The sequence below is a fragment of the Globicephala melas genome, chromosome 5, assembly GCF_963455315.2.
Source record: "Globicephala melas chromosome 5, mGloMel1.2, whole genome shotgun sequence".
NCBI lineage: Eukaryota > Metazoa > Chordata > Mammalia > Artiodactyla > Delphinidae > Globicephala > Globicephala melas.
This window is the reverse complement of record NC_083318.1, coordinates 71,731,142-71,750,113: the sequence shown is the minus strand read 5'-3', so window position 1 is coordinate 71,750,113 and position 18,972 is coordinate 71,731,142. Positions and strand designations below refer to the sequence as shown.

Below are 18,972 nucleotides of genomic sequence, written 5' to 3'. Positions count from 1 at the left end.
GGGCCACATACGTAACTTTAGATGTTCTCGGTAACTAGATTTAAGAAGTAAAAATAAGCAGGTGAATTTAATTTTACTAATATATTTTGTAACCCAATATATCCACATATATTATCTTTTACACATGTAGTCAATGTAAAAATTATTAATGAGATATTTTCCATTCTCTTTTTTCATACTAAGTCTTCAAAGCCCTGTGTGTATAGCTGATGCTTGGTATCCAAGGGGATTGGTTCCAGGACCCCCATGGGTACCAAAATCTGTGGATCCTCAAGTCCCTTATGTAAAATGGCATAGTACTTGCGTATAACCTAAACACATCCTCCCATATACTTTAAATCATCTCTAGATTACTTATAATAATACAATGTAAATGCTATGTAAATACAATGTAAGTGCTATGTAAATAGTTGCCCGTGCAGGACAAATTCAAGTTTTGCTTTTTGGAACACTCAGCATTTTTTTTTTTTTTAAACTATTTTCTGTCCATGGTTGGTTGAATCTGAGAATGCAGAAACCACAGATACGGAGGGCAGACTGTATCTTACCCTTACTGCACATCCCAGTTTGGACTAGCCATAGCATAGCTGCAAGACAAATGCCCAACCTCGCCCCTGCCCCTTTCAACCGGAATGGCCCTCCAAGCCCGTCCTCTCTCGGAGACTAGTGATGCAGTGGTGAGGGAGGTCGACTCTGCAGCCAGCTGCCTGAGTTTAAACCTAGGCTCTGCCCCTCGCCAGCCACACGATCTTGGGTAAGTTACCGAATCACTCTGTGCCTCAGTTTTCTCATCTGTAAAAGGGAGGTAAGTTGCTTCCTTCTTCATAGAGTTTTGTGAGAATTAAATGTTTTAATCCATAGACTGTGCTTTGAACAGTAGTTGGAATACAGTAAGCCCTTTATAAATGTAGACTACGTATAGAAATTCTAAAGTGGTTGCGACGCCCTACTCTTTTTTTTTTTTTTTTTTGCGGTACGCGGGCCTCTCACTGTTGTGGCCTCTCCCGTTGCGGAGCACAGGCTCCGGACGCGCAGGCTCAGCGGCCATGGCTCACGGGCCCAGCCGCTCTGCGGCACGTGGGATCCTCCCAGACCGGGGCACGAACCCGTGTCCCCTGCATCGGCAGGCGGACTCTCAACCACTGCGCCACCAGGGAAGCCCAGCTCTACTATTTTAACATACAAATCTGATTGTAAGCTTTCACGACAAGGGCCTGGCCCCTGCTTGCCCCTGCAGCCTCATTTCAAGCCACCCTCCCCTTGCTGACTGCATTCCTGCCTAGTTTTCACCCCAAGCCCTCCCCTATTGCTGATCCTTTTGCCTGGGTCTCCAGATTGAATTAGTTTCCCTTTATACACAGGTATAGTAGACTATGCTTTTTCCGTATTGCACGTATGGAAACTGAAATTATTTCATTCTAGGTATGGTTTAGCCATTAATGCCTATATCCCCATAACCCTTCTACAAGACGGTGAGCTCTCTGAGGACATACCTCATGTCTGTTTTGTTTTCTGATGCTTAACATACGTCCAGTACATACCATGTATTTACAGACACTTGTTGAATAAACAAAGGAACGAACGGCTAGATAATGACCATGGATAGGTGTATTAGTTACCTATTGCTGAGGTCAGCAATCCAGGCAAGGCTTGCCTGGGGCCTCTGCTGAAGGTGTCCCAAGAGGCTGCAGTCAAACCACGGAGGGCAGGTGGGCGACGAGCAGGCCCAGGGGCCGGGAGGCTGTGGGCAGTGGTGCTGTGCCCGGCGCAGCCAGAGAGGCCCCGAGACGCCGAGCAAGACGAGGTACAACGTGTGGCTCCCACCGGCCCGGATCAAGAAGATCGTGTAGACGGATGAAGAGATTGGGAAGGTGGCGGCGGCTGTGCCTGTCATCCTCTGTCGGGCGCTCGAGCTTTTCCTGGAGTCACCGTGGAAGAAAGCCTGCCGGTGACCCAGTCCTGAAACGCCAAGACCGTGACCACATCCCACCGGAAGCAGTGCATTGAGCTGGAGCCGCAGTTTGACTTCTTGAAGGATCTGGTGGCATCCGTGCCTAACATGTAGGGGGATGGGGAAGACAACCACATGGGTGGGAACAAGGGTCCCCGCAGGGGCCGGAAGCCAGGAGGCAGCAGCCGGAAGAATGGTGGGATGCGAAGCAGAGGCAAAGACAAGAAGCTGTCAGGGACAGGCTCACAGCAGGAGGATGTCTGAGGATACAGATACTGACGGGGAAGAAGAGACACCACTGCCCCCATCCCAGGCCAGCCACCTCCCTGCCCACTTCCAGAGCCCCCCTGACACCCTTCATGCCCTTCACCTCGACTCTGCCTCTGCCCCCAGCACCCCACCCCCTGGGACCCTCAGCACCTGAGGCAGAGGATGAAGAGGATTACGACTCCTAGCGCCCTCTGCCCCCCAGGCCACACCCGCTTTTAGCTGGGTTTAGTTGCTTTGGGGGAGACAGAGAAGTTAGAGCTGTTCTTAAGTTTATTACCGGATGAATGGATAAAGAAGATGTGGCACATATATACAATGGAATATTACTCAGCCATAAAAAGAAACGAAATTGAGCTATTTGTAGTGAGGTGGATAGACCTAGAGTCTGTCATACAGAGTGAAGTAAGTCAGAAAGAGAAAGATAAATACCATATGCTAATACATATATATGGAATTTAAGAAAAAAAAATGTCATGAAGAACGTAGGGGTAAGACGGGAATAAAGACACAGACCTACTAGAGAATGGACTTGAGGATATGGGGAGCGGGAAGGGTAAGCTGTGACAAAGTGAGAGAGTGGCATGGACATATATACACTACCAAACATAAGGTAGATAGCTAGTGGGAAGCAGCCGCATAGCACAGGGAGATCAGCTCGGTGCTTTGTGACCATTTAGAGGGGTGGGATAGGGAGGGTGGGAGGGAGGGAGGCACAAGAGGGAAGAGATATGGGAACATATGTATATGTATAGCTGATTCACTTTGTTATAAAGCAGAAACTAACACACCATTGTAAAGCAGTGATACTCCAATAAAGATGTAAAAAAAAAAATAAAAATTTTTAAAAAGTTTATTAATAAAATAATAATAAAAGGGGGGAAAGAAGGCTGCAATCAAGGTGTTGGCCAGGGCTGGAGTCTCACCTGAAGGCCCAGCTGAAGAAGGATCCACTTCCAAGCTCATGTGGTTGTTGGCAGGATTCAGTTCCACGTGGGCTACTGGGCTTCGGGCGCCATTCCTTACTGGCTATCAGCCTAAGCCTGCCCTCAGTTCTGTGCCGTGTGGACCTCCCCACAGGGCAGTTCACAGCATGGCAGCTCGCTTCAGAGCCCGAAGGAGAGAGCCTGCTAGCAAGAACATCACAGTCTTATGGAATGTAATCGTGGAAGGGACATCCATTGCTTTTGCCATGGTCTGTCGGTTAGAAGAGAGGCACAGGTCTTGCCTATACTCAAGGGGAGGAGATGACCCAGATGGTGTGAATATGGGGGCAGGTTATTGGGGACCTGTCTGCCGTCGAAGTTATCAGAGCAGACGAGAAAGTCCACTTAACTTGGCAGTGCTCTCGGTTCACCACAAACAGGCCGTCAGATTGCCTGGGAACCTCATTTAGCATATTGTATACTGATTATATTTGTATGTGCAATTTCCCTATGCCTGTTTTATTTCCTGTGCATTTGCATTGTGCTTTATAAGTCTTCTGCAGCTCACAGGTCATAGATGCTACAGGCAAACTAAAAAACAAGCCCAAGAATGTTCTGAATCATCTGTAATCCTAAATTACCTGAGCCGCCCAGAATCATACAATTTCTCCTTCTCTATTAACCCTTCTGCCTGTTCAGCAATAACTCTAAAAACTTCTTTGGGAACATGATGAGCATATTTGGTACCAGAAAGTCGAATATTAACATGGATGTAGTTGGGTTTTTTTCCAGGAGACGTATTTAATACTTGCATTTTATATTACATGTCTTTCCACGTGGAAATCTTTTCAGAAACCAGATAGATTTCTCAAAGCATAAATTCATCATCATGTGGAGGTAGAATGAAATGTTTCACTGGCATTTCAAATAAGCATTCCTTCTCCTCTGCCATTCTTCTTAGAGCAGTGATCGTTAGCAACATTATATGCTTCTCCCAATCTTTCTATAACGTACACTCCTTTCAAATGACAGTGGATGGCCACTTCTTTAGCCAAATTGGACTATTCTGTTTTAATCTTTTCTCAGAAATGATTCCTCCTGCATCATTTGATTAGCTCTCTGTCCTCTCTTCTGTGTTGCTTTTAGTTTCGTGATTTATAATATAACAGGGGCTAGGATGGAAAAAAAAAATGCAGACATGCACTAAGAAGAAAAGACCCCATAAAACATTAGAATATTTCACCCTTTTGTTGGGGGGGGGGGTACATAGAAAACTATTGATCCTAGTCAAGGCCAGGCCAAAGCAAAGTTTTGTGGGGGTTTCTTTTTCCTTCCTGGTCCCAGTCTCCTACTTCCTATTTTTGACAGCCTTCCCTTGGGAGTCAAGAGTGCTTGGTTACTCAACAGCGCAAAGGTCCCCCTCACTACTGAGTCTTGGTTATGGTGCTGTTTGAGTGTCTGTCTGAGTAAAAGCTCTTCTCAGGAGTTTATATAACCCAAGATACCAGTGCTGCTTTTTCCCTGATGTTTATTAAACAATTGACCTGAATTACATTCAGCCTCCATGGATTTCATCCATGGCCCTCTTTTTTACTTTTCAGCAAGGTTTGCATTTATGATTTTCTCCCAAACCCCATGACCCCACTCTGGTGGCTCATGCTCCGGCCCTCCTCTGTGCATCCCTTCACTCCAGTGCAGTGGGAGCTCAGGCTCCGAGAGGCTGTGTTCTGGAGTGGAAGGCACACAGCTACAGAGCCAGGTCAGATCTCAGCTCTGCCATTCACTCATTCATTCATTCATTCGTTCATTCCACCATTATTTTCTGCGCACCTGGTACCAAGCCTTAGGAGTAGGGATTATATGGGATATACTGTGACCTAGCCCCGTTTCCTCCTCTGTAAAAAGGGGGAAATGACAAAGTTGTTGGGAGGAATAGACATAATGCATGTAAAGCACCCAGGAGGATGCCTGGTACACAGCAACGCTCTGCAAATGGTAGCTAGAGCTACACCTAACTATGCTGTCCTGGCCACATCACACCACTGCCGTATCCAGCTTCACAGATCCTACTCTGTGTTTTTAGAGTCACTGAATCCTTTTTGTTCCCCAGTTTCCCCTTCATTTCTGATGAGACTAGGAAAATTAGTCGTTTTGTTTATACTGAATAGCCATGGATGCAGAGAAATGTACTATTACCTTTAAGATAATACTTGATGCAAAAGAGCTCTCTTTGCCACTTTCAGTCAACCACAGTTCTTCTGGGCTCTCTGTCCTCATCATCCAGTATCTCCTGCCACTTTCAAGATCACAGTGCTTCTAGACATTCGAGACCTGATCTCTAATTCCAGACCTTGATAACACTGGGAGTCTAGGTTATATTGAACAGTACAAATCACAGTTCATAGGAAAGAAGGAAGGGAAAGTGATTGGGCATCTAATACAGGCACCATACTTAAAGTTTTCACATACATTTATCCTCAGAACAACCCTGGGAGGTAGGCTCCTTGAGAGTCAACAATTTGCCAAGTCTCACAGAGTCCTTAGGGACAGAGCAGAGAATTAAACCCAGTATTCTGACTCTGAAATCAGTGCTAAATTCACATGGCTTCCATAGAGATATAGACAGTACCTGTAACTAGTTTATTTTGTCTCCAAATGTCTTTATTCACAGACTGTCCTAAATTTGTTTCTTCTCAAGCAGGTTGTAGACCTCAGCAACAACGCTCTGACCGCCATTCTGCCGATGATGATCGTGGCTCTGGAACTTCCCCACCTGGAGGCTGACTTGGCTGTTAACCAGTGGCAGTGTGACTATAGCGTGGAAGTCTTCCAAAATGTTATTTCTGAATCCTGGAGAAAAAAGTGGAATGCAATTTGCAACAAGTCTGTTGGTAAGTCAGTAGTGCCTCTTCTCTCAGAAATGGTTCCATTTAAACAGAAAAGAGACATGAAAAATTTAGTCTCATTTGAAACAATGACAGTCCCCCCAGAAGCAAGAGTGCTGATCTATGGCATTAATCATCCTTGGGCTGTATCACAGAAAAATCATTGGTACCTAACTGTTCTCCTCAGTTCATGAACGAGTTTCTTCACGTGGTCAGAGAAACCTAGTTCAGCTAGCTCAGAAATCACTGGCTTTGGTCAAAACCAGAAATTTCACAAAGAGAGAATTTTTCCGTAAAGCCCCAAAATGTCATATTTTTATCCCAAATATTAATAAAATAACTGATCAAAGAAAGGACTTCTAAAACTTGAAACATAATTATTTAAAATGCTGGCTAACCCTCTGAAAGTATAATCCTACACATACACAAAACACACATATTTCAAAAGTATATTTTTCTTTGATTTGTTCCCTGCCACTCTCCCAAACTGCTAGAATATGTTACTGCAACTGAATATTTTGGAAAGCTTCCCCCCCACACGCACACTATTAACTATCTTGGCTAATTCTCAAACTCTTAACTGGGGAAAAAAAAAAAAAAGAGTCATTTTTTAAAAAGTGAGTCCTGGCCTCTGTTCTATTCAGGACTGCTATTCAGTAGAGACATGGCCATGCTTACCAGGTTTAGGAGAAACCCATGAAGATTAGAGAGAAGTCTTAATGGTGTCAGCCACACTTGGTTCATCGCCCTGTGAGACCCACACGGGCATTCCGAGTGTGGAGGGCAGAATGTCAGGAGCCAGCAGAGAAACCCGAATATTTTTGCCGTTTGCCAGCACCGAGGAATGGTGAGGAAGTGATATAGCAAACACAGGTGTGGCCAAGGCCGATTTGTGCAGAGGGTTGATGGAATGTTCTCGTAAATGTGCGTAAGAGAAGGCTGTGGAGAAAGGAGGAGCAATGTGGCTGTCCCTACAGACTGGCTTCCTTTCTCCTGTGGGCAGCAGTCAGTCAGGAAGCCTAAGAAACACAGTCTCCCGGGCCTGGGAGCAGCAGACCCGAGCCTGAGAGCCTCACATAAGCGTGCACAGAGCCTGCCACATGCTGTTGGCATCGACAACCGATCAAGCAATCAGTCAGTAAAGCTGCTAATCGTGTAATACCCACTTTAAATCTAGCTAGACGAGGACTGAGGACTCACAGATTATTTCTATTTATTTATTTATGTTTTTTTTTAATTTATGTTTTTTTTTTGCGGTACGCGGGCCTCTCACTTTTGTGGCCTCTCCCGTTGCGGAGCACAGGCTCCGGACGCGCAGGCTCAGCGGCCATGGCTCACGGGCCCAGCCGCTCCGCGGCATGTGGGATCTTCCCGGACCGGGGCACGAACCCTTGTCCCCTGCATCGGCAGGCGGACTCTCAACCACTGCACCACCAGGGAAGCCCACAGATGCTTTTTAAACTACTGGAATCTCATTCCCGTGTCGACTCAGCGTGTGCTTTTACCCCCACTCTCAGGGAAGGAGGAGGCATACTGGTGGACGCCCACAAGGCGCGTGTCCAGAGAGACCCACCTTCCTCGCACTAATCTGAATCATACGAGAAGCCTCGCGACGAGCACAGCTGAGAGGCCCTGGGAAGTGCGCTTTTCCACTCTGCGCAAGAAGGACCCTGCGGGCTCTGACACCAGTGACAGGGAGAGGCGGCTGCCAGGAAGGGTTAGGAGCACCGGGGATGTGCAAGCTGCTGGCAGAAGGGAGGACGCTTCCCAGGACCTGGTCCTGGCCGTCTGTCTGTCAGTGTCCATCACGTTCTTCGTGGCTTTCTGCCTGGGGGCTTTTGCGCGGCCTTATGTGGACAGACTGTGGCAACAGAGATGCCGGAAAAAAAGTCCAGGTTCAGGGAACGTGTATTCAAACCAGGGCTTCTACGATGAGATCAAAGCTGTAGGGAACATGGAGCAGCCAAGGATGGATCTGCGCCAAACTTTCCACGATCCAAACCTCTGTGAGAACCAAGCCCCACCCGCGGCTGTCACTCCTGCGAGAACGCTGGCGCCGAGCAGAAAGGAGGCTGGCGGCGGGCAGGGCGGAGCACGATGCGGGGACCACACCGGGGCAGGAAGCGGGAAGGATAACGCGCTTCCAAATCACGGTGCGGCCCGGCCCGTTCTCCGCGGATGGGCGAATGCTGATGACACCCAACTCATGCCGGCGGGACAGGACAGCATCTACAGGTATGATATTCCTGGAGAAGTAAATTATGACACTGTGGCCGGGGAAGGTTCCCTCGGTGAGCGATCAGTGGGCATCCCTGCCGTGGCTGCCAGGTTACAGACAAGCCCTGGCTCAATCTGTAAGGATTCCAACGAATTAGGCCCACCCATCCCCAGGGAAATGACCACGCCTCTCTCCCAAATGGTGGCTCGTACGAAAGCTCTGAGGACTGGAGAGAAGGAGGGGAGAGGGGGCAGTCCACACTTCCCTTCGGAGTTTTCTAAGGACAATGTGCTAAGCGCACAGCAGCAAAGGCTCGAGGGCGCCGGTGACGAGGAAGAGCCCCTTGCCCACTACGGAGTGGCCACGCTCAGTGACCCAGGAGCCACGGACCCGTCCCCACCCGTCTCCACTCCGGGGTGGGGTCATGACCTGCATGTGACTCCTGCTAGCAAGGAACTAGCACAAAAGGACACGTCTGACGCTCAGTACGAGCTGGACACAGATTCTGACGAAGGGTCTTTATTTACTCTAAGTTCAACAAGTTCAGAAGACTGGAGAAGTGTGGCTGAAGCAGAGGCACATGGTGAGGAGAACTGCAGTGCCAACGAGCCCCTGGGGGATGAGGACTCGGGGGAGAGGAGGGACAATGTCGTGTCATTAGAGAGTCTTGAGGACAGCATCGCCTTCCAGAAGATTCTGGGGCAATGTGAGAATCAGGAACATCATTCTGGAAAAACTCTCACTTCTGATCCAGACTACGGTTTGGACGCGACTCATCCGGAAAGTGGCTCTAACACCAATATATTTGAGGATCCGTTGACCTTGCCCAGGTCACCGGGCAACAGTCCTTGCAGTGATGAGATCCCAGGCATGTCCATTGACGACTATGTCACAGCTCTTCAATCCAAGGCAGCAGAGTGGCAATGCTCGCTTAGAGACTTGGAGTTTTCAAATGTAGATGTTTTACCACAAACGCCAACATGTTCTGCTGAAGTCCCCTCAGATCCTGATGAGAGTGCCTGTGGTGAAGGAGATGCAGGCATTTGTAAATATGAACCTTACGTTCAGGGCGTAGACACAGCTCAAAGCAAGATTCCTTCCAAGATCGCTGTGGGGAAAAACTTAAGACCCTCACGACAAGTTTCTGAAGAGGACAACATGAATGGGCACTGATGAGGGGTTCGTGTGTCCTCGTGAGGACAGTGATTCCAGAAAGGTTATAAGCCAAACACAGTTATTACACTCCTCTGGTGACGAACCAGATCTTCAGTGTGAAAGGGGGTGGGGTGGTGGGAGGGGTATTTTGAAGATGGTGTCAAGAGCCAGGTACCACTATTACAGATGCTTCCAAATGAAACCAGTTCACTAAGAACACGGGAGCACTTCAGTGACAGAGACTGGGTTCAACATTCAGAGCCGAATCAGTGAATTTGATTCTCTAAATTCTTCCCTATGTTTAGTTAATTCTAATATAAAACTACCATTCACAAGACATAGATCATTTAGGTAGGAAAGCACTGAGATATTTGAACATCAAAGGTTCCAATTAATAAATTTTACATTAAAACTTAACAGTGATGATGTTGCAGTTAGGAAAAGATGATTCTAATTTTTATACTCAAATGCAGACCCAGAGAAACCTGATGGTTGTTGGCCGTCTATAAGCATGTTCAAGTCCCTTCAACATTCACATTGAAGAACGGAAACACCACCCTGCTGCTCCCTCAGAATACCACCTTCTTTTCTCCTTTATAGCTAGGCTTCTCCAAGGAATAGTCAGCAACTGTCTGTTGACACACCAGCACACCGTGGTCAGGTTTCAGCTCACCGTTCCTTTAACCCATGCCAGTAGAGGTCACCAACAACCTCCCATGGGACATGCATGGACTCTTCGGTCTCATCAGGTAAAACCTCTGCAGCTTTGGACACTGTCGGCCACTCCCAACTTGACATTCTTTCTCCGTAGTTTTGTGACACAACTCTGTAAAGGTGAGGATCCCAGCAGGACCCAGACGGCAAGAAACAGGGATGACTAGAGAGAGTTTAGTGAAAGAACCATTTGGAAAGAACCGGACAGGATGAAGGGAAATTAGTAAGGGAAGGTGAAGGACCTAAAGGCTAGTAATAAACAGGGGGAAGCCTTTCCCACACTTAGGCCTGAAGAGACAAGGGGAATTGCAGCTACGGGTGCACAGCAGGAGCTGTGGCCTCTTGTAGAGGAACACAGCCACCAGGAATCCATTGTCCAGTAGGAGGAAGCCACGAGAATCACCACCTGAACTCTCTCCTCACCCTCCAGCCTCCCAGGGGCTGACCTCTGCAAGCCAGAGGTATTAGCATACGGTATTTGTTTTTCTCTTTCTGACTTACTTCCCTCTGTATGACAGACTCTAGGTCCAACCACTTCACTACAGATAACTCAGTTTTGTTTCTCTTTATGGCTGAGTAATATTCCATTGTATGTATGTGCTACATCTTCTTTATCCATTCATCTGTCGATGGACACTTAGGTGATGCTTCAGTTTTAATGAAAAGTAATCTGGTGTAGCTCATAAACAAGGAGAATTAGCAAGGCCTTGACCAATTCTGGGTGGAGGATTGTAACCCATTCATTCAATAGCAGATGTACCTAGAAGGAGTGAACCCGTGGGTTCCTGCAATTTTTGCCTAAGATGTGATATAGAAATTAGCAATGTTTTCAAATCAAATGTAAAGTTACAAAATGAACAAAAATGAAAAATAAGACTAGATATTTCCCATAAATTCTTTTTTTTAATAAATGTATTCATTTATTTTTTATTTATTTATTTTTGGCTGTGTTGGGTCTTTGTTGCTGCGCGCGGGCTTTCTCTAGTTGCTGTAAGCAGGGGCTACTCTTCGTTGCCGTGCCCTGGCTTCTCATTGCGGTGGCTTCTCTTTTTGCAGAGCACGGGCTCTAGAGCGCAGGCTCAGTAGTTGTGGTGCACGGGCTTAGTTGCTCCCTGGCATTTGTGATCTTCCTGGACCAGGGCTGGAACCCGTGTCCCTTGCATTGTCAGGAGGATTCTTAACCATTGCACCACCAGGGAAGTCCCTTCCATAAATTCTTTACATTCATGTAAAGTCGTCTTTCTATATACTTAATGCCCTTAATAACTAATGTAAATATTGCAGTCATTTCTTAGATCTCATTGATTTAAAAGCTCGTTTTCCATTCAAATGCAATGTTTTGACTGGTTAAATAGTAGTTACCTGAATACACCTGGGAAAAACCTAGAGTTACATACACATTCATTGACTATTTCTAGATTCACTAATTATTAACATTTGCCATATTTGCTTTTTCTCTCACATGCATGCACACGCACACACACACTAAATACATACATACATATATATACATTCCAGAAACATGGGTGAATAATATCACAGATATCTTCAATCTGCCAAATATTGTTAACGTACAACAGTATTATCTATGATTCCAGACTCTATGGACATCCTTAGGTACCAAAATCACTATAACTATAGTTTTGTTTTGCCTCAGCACCGAATTATTAATGTTGCTCACGTTCAGAATGCCATCCCTCAGCAAGGGGAATAAACTTCTGATGCTGGATGATAAGAAATAATGTTGATAATTATGCAGGAAATAACAAATCCGCTTCCCCTCCTTTTTTTTTTTTTTCCCAGCTTTGTTATTCTCTCCTTTCTAATAGCTGGCGTAGGTAACTGACTGATCTGACTTTGGGAAAGCACTGTTCCAGTTTGGAGCCGTTTCCCGGTGAATAACGGATCAGAGCTGGCCGAGTCCACCATTGATTCCAACCTTGTGCTGTAGAGGAGAAAACTGAAGCACAGATTCGTAAATTGATGTGCCCAAGGTCACCCAGCTAGTCCTTGTTTCCAACCAGAATTCACTTTGGATGTCCCGCACCATTGAGGACAATCCTTATCCTTGCCTCCCCCGCTGGCTGGGTTGCTTGACCGGGGGCTCTGCCACCCAGAAGATTTAGAAAACATTCTTTTCAGGATGTCACAACATCTTCCAGACGCTCCTTCCCAAGAAGACCGGCCGCCTGCTGCAGCAGACGCCACGCCTGTTGTCCTCGCTGCTCCGGGCACGGGGACATGGGGTGGCACCCAGCAGCTGGGTGTAGCCCTGGGCTTTCCACAGTTCCAGCCCCGAACTTCACCTTCCTACGTTCTGCAGATGAGCAGACGAGGGTCAAGGCTTCCTCGTCCCCCCCGTTCCATCGCTCCCTCCGGATCCAGGGGAGCCGTGCGGTTCTCCCTCTCTGGATGGTTCTCCCTCCGGATGGTTCCCTTCTCGCCCCGCTCCTTCCCTCAGGTGGGCTGGGCGCACTCAGCTTTGGGGCAACCGGGACACTCTACAACCCCAAAAGCGGTAAAATCTAAAACAGCCCTAGGTTGCTAAACCGCTCCCCACCCTCCTTTTTGGGTTTTTTTTTAAACTCAAGCAGTTGAGTGTGTTTGTGTGTTCTGGAGTTATTCCTGCTACAGACAGCCGCGACCCGGCTGGCAGAGGCCTTCTGCTCTGAGAGCAGCCTCCCTGCCTGCTGCCAGCCCCAGGCGTGGCTGCCCACGCGGCCTCGCTCCCGGCACGGAGGGACCCGGTGCCGCAGGACATCTTGACGTGAGATCAACTCACCACTCAGCGCCTCGCTTACAGAGGGAGCACGTCCGCCCGCAGAGCTGGCTGGGACTGTGATTTTTTTTTTATTCTCCTTTTTAAAATTGAAGTAAAGTTGATTTACAACGTTGTGCTAATTTCTGCTGTACAGAAAAGTGACTCACTTATACACACACATATATATATTCTTTTCCAATATTCTTTTCCATTGTGGTTTATCCCAGGAGATTGGATATAGTTCCCTGGCTCTACAGTAGGACCTTGTGTAAATAGTTTATGTCCACTAATCCCAAACTCCCCAGTCCATCCCTCTCCCTCCCCAATGCCCCTTGGCAATCACAAGTCTGTTCTCTATGTCTGTGAGTCTGTTTCTGATTTGTAGATAGGTTCACTTGTGCCATATTTTAGATTCCACATATAAGTGATGTCATATGATATTTGTCTTTCTCTTTAATTAGGGCTGCCATGTTTAGCAAATAAAAATACAGAACGCCCAGCTGAGTTTGCCTTTCAAGTATAAAACAAATACTCTCTTCCTATGTAGGTGTGTCTCATGCAATATTTGGGACTTATTTTACTAAAATATTCTTCGTTGTTTAGCTGAAATTCAGATCCAACCGGGTGACCTGTGTTTTACCTGGCAACCCTAGTTTAACATTCAAATAAAAAGGAGCTGAAATACCTTCCACGCAAGGTCCTGAGAGAGTCTGCAACTCCAGCAAGGGTGTGAGACAGTGAACATTACGTTTGCTGCCTCCAAGGCAGTGATCAGATGTCTGGTATGTCCTGCATGAGGCATTTAAGCACACGCCACGCATGCCAGCAAAAGTGTCTCGTCAAAGCCTAGACAATGATTTACAAGCAGTAAAAATGGAAATTCACTCACACCCAAATCCAGGGAGCAGAAAACCTAGAACAAGTCCTGCCCGCTGTTGCCAAGGCTGGGGGGTGGGGGGAAACCGTGATAAAACCAAATAGATGCAAAAGCATTTCCTTGCACAGAAGCAAAGAGTTACTTGTAGGGAGAGTGGGTTATGTAAAAGCTTGCAGTTTCCGTAGGAGAAGCTCCTAAGATCCTTCCGTTCGGTAAATCCTACCAACAGCGGTAGGTCACAGCGCGCACGTAACTCCACCAACTCCCCGACCTCATGGCTTCAAAATGTACCAGCTTTTACTTTGGCTGACTCAGCAGCCTGGGATGAATTACTTTCCGTTAACTCGGTGGCACATTTTTAAACCCCTAAGTATTTATGGCAGGCCGACTTTGGCTCGCTAAATTGTACACGAATAGGCACGGAAACGCGCTTGGATTTACCCCTCCATTCAGCGTAAAGCCTCTCGTGTGCAAAATGCAGTAAGGGCCACCGGGTGAGGATGGGGTGCGGCGTATGAGGGAGGATGGGGGCCGGGGCTGGACCCACAGCGACGCCGTCCTGCCCTCAGACCGCTTAGAATTCAGAGGGCAAGACTCAGGAAGACAAGCTTCCTTCACCAGCAGTACAAACGCCTGCCACGAGGGTGGGAGGGTGACGCATGAGGAAGGAGATGTGGGGATATATGTATATGTATAGCTGATTCACTTTGTTATAAAGCAGAAACTAACACACCATTGTAAAGCAATTATACTCCAATAAAGACGTTAAAAAAAAAAAAATTCGCCTGCCACTACAGGGGACACAGCTTTGAGCGCTGGTCTGGGAAGATCCCACATGCCGCAGAGCAACTAAGCCCCGTGCACCACAACTGCTGAGCCTGCGCTCTAGAGCCCACGAGCCACAACTACTGAAGCCCACGTGCCTGGAGCCCGTGCTGTGCAACAAGAGAAGCCACTGCAATGAGAAGCCTGCGCACTTGAACAAAGAGTTGCCCCCGCTCCTCCGCAACTAGAGAAAGGCCACGCAGCAATGAAGACCCAACGCCACCAAAAATAAATAAATAAATTTATAAAAGAAAATAAAAATAAAGTAGCACATCCCACCCAAAGCATTCTTTATCACATTCATACCTCCTAAAATTATCTATAAAAATATTGTTTATTTAAATACTTCCTTGTGTTATTGCCTATATTCCCAGTAAGAGCAAAAATTGGATTTGTTTTGGTCACTAGAGCATTCCCTGGGCTGGGGACAGTGCCTGGCACAGAGTAAGTGTTCTACAAACATTTTTTTTTAATTGGGGTATGGTTGTTGTGTTAGTTTGTGTTAGTTTCTACTGTACAGTGAAGTGGAGTACCTTATGCTACACAGCAGGTTCTCATTAGTTATCTATTTTATACATATTAGTTAGTGTATATATCAATCCCAATCTCCCAATTCATCCCACCTCCCCTTTCCCCCCTTGGTGTCTCAATAAACATTTTTGATTGAACAAATAAATTTCAACTGAAGCCAGAAAAAGTGATTTTTGACATACTTCTATGAGAAAGGACACACATGTTAGTGATGGGAAGTAGGTCTTAGAATGTTCACTTTGCAGAAATCACTAAAGAAGAATGCAATCTCCTCTAATAATAACTTTTTGTGATCTCTTGGGAAGCATCCTCATGTTCTAAAAATTTTTGTAATTAGATGAACGTTAACTATTCCTGACTTTCAGTCTAACTTTCTCTTCGCTGAAAACGTTTTCATAAAATTTCAATAGATAGAGTGACCAAGTACTATCTCTCTGACAATTTTCACCATTGGAAGAGGGCTGCTTGGACCCAACTCTTCTATGCTTTGGTAAAGGGAAAGCCACTTGTGAGTGTATTTTGAAAGGGCTTGGTAAAGATTCCTGGGATTTCTAGGTCCCCGGTGGTATCTACCCTCGTCTCTTGAGTCTGACATACCTTCCTCGGCCCCTTTCAGTGCTTTAACCAAAGCCCTGAACTTGCCCTGGCTTCCCACCCATACTGGGCCCCCACCTTGATTTCGACATGACCCATGTGCCTAAATGCAGTCATGCCCCAGTAGGAGCCTTTTATTATACATCTCCGTCATTCCCATCAGGGAGGATGTGTTGAATTCCTCCTCAAGGGCCAGGAGCAGGTTTCCATAATCCTCCATGGGTCTCAGCACCTCAGTCTACAAACCCGGGACAGTGAGGACAGCCAGCAACCCAGGGCCTCCCTGCATCTAACTGTGAGATTTTTCATCTGTCTTCTCACTTTGAAAAATCTTTTCAAGGAAGGATGTACAACCCTGGCATAAAAAATTATCTTAAAAACTTTAAAAGTAAGGATAGCTAACAATTCAGCCTCCTCCCACTGCTCTGTTGGAGATTTTATGAAATCACAAATCAGTTTACCTGGAGCCAGGAAGCCAATAAATAGCTGACTGTTTCTAGAAACACTTAGCCACTTGGCTCTGATTCAAGTTGCCTAAAATGAGAAAAGAGGTAAAGGCTCCAAATCAGTACCTCCCCCCCAAATCCTTCACTGGAGCTCACCAGGTGCTCACAGAAAGGCTGGGGACAGGACAGTGACGACGGTTTGGGTCACAGCCGGGAACACTGAGTTTAGGGAGTCACCTCCTTCAGAGCAAGCCCGCTCTTTGTCTTCGAGGAGGCGTCGCCTCATTCCTTGAGCTGCTCCCTGCAGACACAACCCTGAGAAGTGCCCTGGGAAGGGGGCTGAGAGCTTGCATTCCTGGTACACGCAGTAGGAACTTGCAGGCACCCACATGGCCGAGCACCTCTCCCGACAAGGTCAAGAACCAGTCTCAGAGGACCCGGCCCAGAGAGTTCTTCCGTGGAATAGGGAAGATCCCTTTCCTGCCCACCGGGCCTGGGTCACGGACTTACTGTTTGAACGGGAGGATGTGAAATAGCAGAAATGAAAGGTCAGAACCTGCCCCTCTGGCCTTGAAGGATTGTAGGAGGGGATAAGAGACGAAGGAGGAGAAAAGAGAGGTGAGGAGGGAGGGACTTGGGTTACACGAGACCAGGGGACGCTGAGGGCATCAGGTAGGATTCTGGGAGGGGGTTGCCTCAGACACTACCCCCTCCCACCGACCTGGGGCCACCAGAGCCAAACTGCCTCAGCCAGGCCAGGAGGAGGGAGCTGGAAGGTAGCTTTCCAGAGCTGCTCTCTGTACCACTGTGCTGGGGCTCAGACCATGCAATCCCGCAACGACCCAGAAGGGGGTGCACTGGACCTAATTTACGTGCCTCCCCGGATTGCTTTGGCCACGTGCTCCTGGGCCCAGCCATGGGGCTGCTGCCAGCTGTGCTGGACCCTTTCCACCCTCTGCCAAAAGCTAGCAGCACATCCCCACCTGTATGCCTTAGTGTCTTCATCCATGGAATAGGGATAAGAATAGCACCTACCCCATAGGCTGACATAACCACTTTGTGCCTTGGTTTCCTATCTGCAAAATGAAGATAATAATATTATCTATTTCAAGTGACCGATGTAAGAATTAAATGATTCAACATTTATAAAGCGTTTTAACCATGTCTGGCACTAATAAGGACCAAGCAAAAGTTTATTGTTACTGTTATTCTACTTGCAAGTTAGATTTGCTTCATCAAAGTTTCTGTGTGAAACTTAGGAAAGTTTCATTTCACTTAGGAAATGAAAATATTTGTGTCACAGAATCATAGCCTTTTAGAGCTGGAATGAATTTTTTAAAATTAGTCAAGCCCAACACTTTTGTGTTTCAAATGACAAAAGTCAGCTCAGAGTAGCACAGCCAAGGTCGGCCAGCCCTTAACTCAGGGCTGGGACCAGAATGAAGTTCAGAAGTTCAGAGTTCTCTCCCACATGCCACACCGCATCCGTGCTTATCAAACAAAGCACCATGTGCCAGGCACCCTGAGCAAGCCAGAGCCTTTACTGCAACAATCAAGCTTGGGTCCAGAAAGCAACACAGAAGCAGAGAGGAAGAATTTGGAAATCACCCCCAACACCACCACCATCCCACTGTCTTTGGCTTGAGATACCGCTAGAAACCTGATCGCCTAATCCCAGAACCTCCGGAGCTATTGCTGAGTCCCCCTCTGGGCTGCCCCAACCACCGCAGCTTTCAGTGGAATTCTAGGGATTAAACAGGAGAGTTCTTCCGGTTCTTCCCAAATGAGCTGTGTTTATGCTACCTCTTAATTCTCCCTAAGAAGTCTCTTGCCCTGAGGAGAGTTTATGTAACTTTCTGCTAAGGTCAAAGCACTGTTTTCTTCCAGCAGCTGGATACTAATTGGTCATTGATCTTTGAACTATGCTTTTTCAGACTGCTGGGCTGAGAAAAATGAATAACATTTGTCTTTTGGAGTGCTTTCTGCAAAAATCTCTCTCACCCATCCTTTCCTCTCCTTTGTCCCAAACCCTCATTCCAGGTGGACACTTTTTACCCTCTGGGTGATATATCACAATGTGCTCTGGTGCACTGGTGAGGAGGACATCTCTGGGGTGAGATCTCGGTTTGAGCCCTGGCTCTGCTGTTAGTGCCCAGGGAACTGCTTTGGGGGAAGTGGCCTAACTCCTGTAAGCAGACGTGCTAGTGCTGGCTCCAGTGGCGAAGGGGAGCAAATTTTGTGCCTCTCTTCCCAACTGGGGGCTCACCACCACCCCTAGTGTGGGAGGATTCTCAGGTTTAAACTGTGATGGTCGAGCTTCTCCGATGGAAGGTGCTGCCTGCCACTCAGTCTTCACGGATGCTCTCCAGGCCTTTTGCTGCTATTTCTATTTCCTGTTTGGCTTTCAGCTTTCCTCGTCTGTCAGTATCATCCCCTCCGGATGGAAGAAGAGAAAGCAGGTTACGCTGAGATGTGCCCATGAGATGCCAAAAAGCTATTGAGCCTGACTGTGTACGAAAGCTAACTTTTCCCTGAACTAACCAGCCATTTATCTAGTTTGCTGGCTTCAGAAAATCTGCTTTGTGATTTGCTCTGAGCTCTAGCAGAGTGGTGGAAGGAAGATAGACCATTAACTGTCCTTACTTTTATTAGAGTTTGCAAGGTTAATCATGTATGCCAAGGCTCTGCACACTCCCTTGAAAAGAGGGAAGGGAGAGGTGTTTGGCCACTTATTCTTTCCAACTTAACCTTTCTGCCCACATCCTTACCACAGCTTACTTAGCTCTTCCATGATTTTCCAGTTGGCCAGCTGCTCACCATCC

General features: G+C 47.1%; 1 protein-coding gene and 1 pseudogene across 4 annotated transcripts in view; both read left to right on the top strand.

Annotated features, from left to right (window-relative positions):
• The window catches only part of LRRC66 (leucine rich repeat containing 66), a 29,064-nt gene extending 13,917 nt beyond the window's left edge, over positions 1-15,147 (top strand). For 2 of the 4 annotated variants that reach the window (XM_060299322.2, XM_060299323.1), the window contains exons 3-4: positions 5,843-6,035; positions 7,547-11,869. In XM_060299322.2, the coding sequence (XP_060155305.1) occupies positions 5,843-6,035; positions 7,547-9,420 (2,067 nt within the window). In that variant the 3' untranslated portion in view covers positions 9,421-11,869. Of the gene's footprint in view, positions 1-5,842; positions 6,036-7,546; positions 11,870-11,919 lie in introns of those variants that run through there. The other 2 variants (XR_009564008.2, XM_030880513.2) reach the window with 2 other exon arrangements.
• On the top strand, positions 633-2,406 carry LOC115865696 (dr1-associated corepressor-like; annotated as a pseudogene).
• Positions 15,148-18,972: the final 3,825 nt, after the last annotated feature.